This window comes from Ricinus communis, chromosome 8, assembly GCF_019578655.1.
Source record: "Ricinus communis isolate WT05 ecotype wild-type chromosome 8, ASM1957865v1, whole genome shotgun sequence".
In the NCBI taxonomy this organism is placed as follows: domain Eukaryota; kingdom Viridiplantae; phylum Streptophyta; class Magnoliopsida; order Malpighiales; family Euphorbiaceae; genus Ricinus; species Ricinus communis.
This window is the reverse complement of record NC_063263.1, coordinates 9,726,034-9,731,317: the sequence shown is the minus strand read 5'-3', so window position 1 is coordinate 9,731,317 and position 5,284 is coordinate 9,726,034. Positions and strand designations below refer to the sequence as shown.

The 5,284-nt window shown below is 30.9% G+C and overlaps 1 protein-coding gene across 1 annotated transcript; it reads right to left on the bottom strand.

The window, feature by feature from the left end:
- Positions 1 to 563: 563 nt before the first annotated feature.
- Positions 564 to 2,808, bottom strand: LOC8271338 (palmitoyl-acyl carrier protein thioesterase, chloroplastic). The gene is made up of 6 exons (XM_002517479.2): positions 2,391 to 2,808; positions 2,170 to 2,303; positions 1,975 to 2,088; positions 1,656 to 1,827; positions 1,491 to 1,559; positions 564 to 899 (listed from the first exon to the last, which is right to left on the bottom strand). Exons 1-6 carry the CDS (start codon positions 2,790 to 2,792, stop codon positions 672 to 674), a joined length of 1,119 nt encoding a protein of 372 aa, XP_002517525.2. The 5' UTR covers positions 2,793 to 2,808; the 3' UTR covers positions 564 to 671.
- Between the last annotated feature and the right edge of the window lie 2,476 nt (positions 2,809 to 5,284).

Sequence of the window (5,284 nt, the reverse complement as noted above, 5' to 3'; positions counted from 1 at the left end):
TTTAAAGAATATGTTTATAGGTTTACAAATCTTAAATTTTAAGTATGTTCAATTTATGGTGATAAATTATTCTATGTGCTAATGTTTGTTAATGAAAGACATTATTCTACAACAATTAAATAATCCCATTTTATAAGCCCCATCTTAGAGAATTTTTAATAGTATTTTTTATTTTAAAATATATAATTTCTATAATAAAAAACATCTTAAAGAATGTTTAAATATAAAGAATAAATTTTTTATTTAAGTTCAATAGACTTTTTATATTTGTTTATTATATTGCTTTGTTTCTATATGCATTAATGGTTTTATTTTATTTTAAAAAAATTACCAATAAAAAAATAAAAATTACAAATATCAATTAATCAAATGCATATATTAACTAAATATAAAATACATGTAGAAAATCAAACAAACTCTTAATTTATATTTAAAAAGTAAAAAGTACAATGACTTATTATTTTATTGTATAACTCTTTAAAATAAAGAGTTTAACATTTAATTTCATATTTATATCAATTAAGCCTATTTATTGACTTAATGGTTCCTTTCTGTTAGCTAGATTTGTATTATAATTTAGAAATTAAAAAGTATTTTTATAAAACTGAAATTGAGAAAAATAAGAAATAAAAAATATAATGAAAAACTTATAAAATAAGAACATCCTAAGATTATTGAAGGCCGTTCTCATGATCTCTTGGCTTCCATATGGTACTTCCTCTAACAATTTCCAATCCATTCTCGAGAAGCAGCAAGTGATCGAACTCTACCTGATCATGAATTTCACTTTTAACGATTTTCGATAGAGACTGCAGTGTGCTATCGGTGTTGCATTCCTTTCGATACTCCAAAGCTAAGGTAGAAAGATTGTGATGCTCGATAAATGATCTTGGAATATTCTGAAAAGCATGTTATTCAGTTGCAGCAAAGCAAACTGAGTTTCATGTATGTTAATATATCAGTGTTAGATGAATGGGACTCTTTACTTTAATATTTGAGAATTCTTACTTACACAAAGTGCATATATATTATAACGAACAAAAGAGTGACACTTTGAAATTAGATGATTGACATATATTTAATTATTTAAAATTAATAATTATGTATCAATCATTTATCAATTTAGTGCATAGGTTAAGATATGTATTTAGATTCTAAGATTTATACGTAGAAGAAGACTTATCTATCTAAATACATACAATGCAAGAGTGAGTGTAATAATGACACTTATATTCTTGGAATATGCAAGTATGTTAGGTATAAGTAACTAATATGCATAAAAGATGTAAGGATATAGAAGGATGAAGCCAGTGGGGTAAATGATCTAATTCCTTATTAATTTGATGAGGTCTTTATACATTTGGTTTCACTGAATTTTACATTTGTTCCCCTGAAATTTATATATTGTCCCATTATATATATATGGGCAACAACCCATGTTTGAGCTCCCTCTCCTTTCATGCAAATAAATTAATAAAAAGAAAATCTACCTGAAGTATCCAATTAATGTATTTGGCATGGTTGACATGCTGATTGAGATCAAGGTCATTCCATCCAGGCTGTAGTCAGGACAAACAAAAGAATTAGTCATTTGAACAAACCAGGCATGAAAATGAAAAATTTCACAACTTCAAACTGAAAATCCATGGGCTTACTCTTAACCCTGTACAAGAATAATCTGCTGTCTGAACATCAAAATGCAGCTTTTTTCTGGCATGGTTATTGATTCTAGGATTACAGTCCATCATATGAGGGACAAGTTCTTCTTTGATTTCCTTTGCAAACTTCGATAACTTCCTTGTTTTCTTATTCATCAACAAAGATATACTGCAGAATATGCGATATTTAGTTAACGAACAAAGCTCATCTAATCAATGTGAACTTTGTCAAATACTGAAGTCATCTTGCTTATGTGAATATAAAAAGTTTGACTGTATATCCAGTACTGAAACATGCAAGAAGATTGAATTAAACCTGGTTGCATGAGCCACAGTTTCTCCTGTCCTGCCATCACGAAAAATCCAGTCGCGGCCTAGGCCATTTTTTCCTGATTGATACATCCAGGTATCTACTTGAACAACATCAAGCCTTCAGCAGATACAAAAAATAGTATCATCGATCAGGACTATCTGAAAGAAGGAAAAGAAAACGTAAGACTAAAAACTATACCATGTAGGATACCGATCCATTACTAATTTCAAAGTGGAGAGGACCCATATCAAATCCTTTCTACTCATTTCTGGTGTTAAGCCAAGACCATCCGCCAACAACCCTAAAATACTGCTATGGTTAAGTGCAGTATCCTGCCGCAAACAAACATCAAATGTTAATCCAGGTTTTGTAGAACATATATTAATTAACACACAGCTTGAAAGATTAAAAAGTTTAACCTGTAAATAATTGGACAAGGTGGCCAAGGATATTTTGCCGTCAAAGCCTATTTCAGATGATCTAATCACAAAGTTTTCCCTATAAACCAAGCCATCCTGGACCAAGCTTCCAATAGTAGCAGTGGCGTCTGCAACAGGGTTATTCAGCTTCGTTTCCCAGGTATTCAAATTCTCCCTTTTCTCAATGGGTGCTATAGCCCCACAAGTAAAACGTGTCTTCCTGACGCAAAATTCTTTGATATTGTTCGTCCTCATCCTGGATCGTGAAGTAGCTTTCATCCGTGTTGCTAGACTGCTGTATTCTTTGTTGTGAAAAGCTTGGACATGTTCATGATAATTAACCACCATTCCACTAGAAGTACTCGAATTAACCATTTTTCTGCTAAGATATGGTGCAAACATTATCAGAATCCTTTTCTTTTCCGCAACCATATATATGTATATACATATATATATATATGCTACAAAATCTTTATAAATACTTGGACTAAACCTCTGTTCTTATCAATTAATTACACACGTTAAGTTCCTTATCCTTGATCTTCTGTCTTATTAAAAGAAAACAACATGTCCTTAATCAGGAGCGAAGCCAGGTTGGCCTCGAAAGGGCCTCTCTCCCTTTTCCTCCTCCTCCAATTTTTTTAGTTTAACCATATATATATATATCAATAATATCTTTTATATCCTTCAACTCTTTTAGATTTGATTCTTTTTTAGATTTTTTATCAACAATTATATAAATTTTTACATATTTATGCATCACCCACTTAGGAGACTCACCTATTTTAAGATAATTGTTCTTGTAAAAACCAAACCTAAGCCACCTTGAAAACAAGGGGCAATGCCCTTATGAAAAAAAAAAAAAAAAAAGAATGAAAGAATTGTAATCTCCATCTATCTAATATTGACATATGGTGAAGATTATTATAACATTAACCACACTTGAGCCATAGAACTTGTCTATTTCTGTTAAACGAAACAGTTACAAAGACCTGAGCTTGCTAAAAATGAGCTGATGACTTCTAGCTTTCTCGATATGGTAGACAGTAGCATTAATTGATGGACACTCAGCAAGAAGCGTTGTTCCTTTTGTCTTTCTCAAGTAGTCTTTATTAAAAACTTATCCTTCTGTTCGAATCATCCGATCCATTTACCTCTTCTTCGTTAGAATTTTGCAAAGATTAATTGCATAAGAAACAACCTTAAGCAAGCAAGAAAGCTAGGAGTCTAATATTGTTCTGAAATTAGTGACCAAACGAAGATACATGTGATTATGAATGCATGTGATTTGTTAATTTGTGTGCTATAAGCAATACTAACATCCATGTTGAACTAAAATTAGGCCATTGAATTTCTTTGACAATTTTTAATGCTACCATCATTCTTTTTTTTTTTTAATTAAAATTAGTTTAAATAATTTAAAACGTATCGGGTAAAATTTTCAGGGAAGATACAATATTACTTTCAGAATTTTAGCGCATTTATATATATCTAAAATTTGAATTTAAAATTTTAATTAAACTAAAAAAAAATCTTTATTATTTTATTTAGAGGTTGTTGGTTTTTTTTTTTTTTTTCTTTTTCTAAAACTACATAACTAATACCAAAACTTGCCGGAGAATAACAATTAATAGTTCAGTGTGGATCCACAACAAGCAAAGAGTTTTATGACGCGAACAATCGAAATGGTACATCTGAGGTTAGCACTCAACTGCCATAACCATCCAGTGTTTGCCAAATTTGCTAACTTGTGAAGCATTGTTTCCATTATCAGTAACATGTTTTTAATTTACTGTAATGTGCAGGCATGTTAGACTTTAGTGCCCTAAAAATTGTTTTGAGTAATATATATATTATCAGAATGTATCAGTTTGAATCTTATTTATCATATCAGAGTGATATATGTATGAAATAATTACAATGTAACAATGTTATCACAATTAAATACTTTCTTCTTTCATACTAGTTCGTAGCAGTTTAATTTCTGCTGGAATTTACATTCTTGAAGTTCTTCTCGTCTCTCGGCACCCAGTAGCAGAGCTTGAGGTTCACTTTCCAAATACACAAGGGGACCCTGTCGTACCTAAAGAATCAAAAGTTAATTAACTATTGAAGGTTTTGGGAGACAGCCAATCAAATCTAACTGAGAATTATCAAATTGATGTAATCATTGAAAATTTTGAGGGGTGATGCCTTTATAAGGAGGCAACGCCCCTTGTGGGCTTCCATATGGTAATTCCCCAAAGAATTCCAACCCATTCTCAAGAAGCTGTAAGTGCTCCAGCGCTACTTGATTTTCATTATCACGAGTAATGAATTGATTAGACATATTAATAATTTAATACGTCAATATTATATCATAAAATTAGAAGTAGATAAACAGTAAAATGTAATATTTTAACAAAGAGTCAATTGTTTCCTCGAGCTTGGGAAACCTTGAGTCTGTCTGAATTGAATCATATTTTAAGGCTTGTCTAAAAGTTATTTTTAATCACTTAAAGGCATATATATAATTTTAGAAATGACAATCAAAATCCAAATGAAAAATATTTCTTACTTTTAACTTCTTCATGGATATCTTCTTCCACTTTTTTTCAAATCTCTTCATATTTACACAAACCACGACAAGTTAAAAAGTGGAGGCATAAAGGGCATAAAGGCTAAGCCAACTTCATTACAAAAGTTATGATACACTTCCTTAACTGTTACAATACCTTTCCGGCTCTGATGCCAAATAAATGTCTTCTTTAGAGGCCGGCCCTATTAGAATTTGAATAATAGTATTCACTTCTTGAGGGGTAAAAATACTAATCAAAACATCAACAATCTAATGTCTAGAGGTAGAAAAAAAATAGCCACCACTATATGTTGACAGTCCTAGGCCTATTGAAGGA

What these genes read in the sequence shown, in the direction of transcription:
- LOC8271338 (XM_002517479.2), bottom strand. Translation starts at nt 2,792, where the DNA reads ATGTTTGCACCATATCTTAGCAGAAAAATGGTTAATTCGAGTACTTCT. An exon ending in ATGGATCGGTATCCTACATG is followed by an intron (nt 2,089 to 2,169) that starts GTATAGTTTTTA and finishes TATCTGCTGAAG; the next exon opens with GCTTGATGTTGTTCAAGTAG. An exon ending in ATTCTTGTACAGGGTTAAGA is followed by an intron (nt 1,560 to 1,655) that starts GTAAGCCCATGG and finishes TCCTGACTACAG; the next exon opens with CCTGGATGGAATGACCTTGA.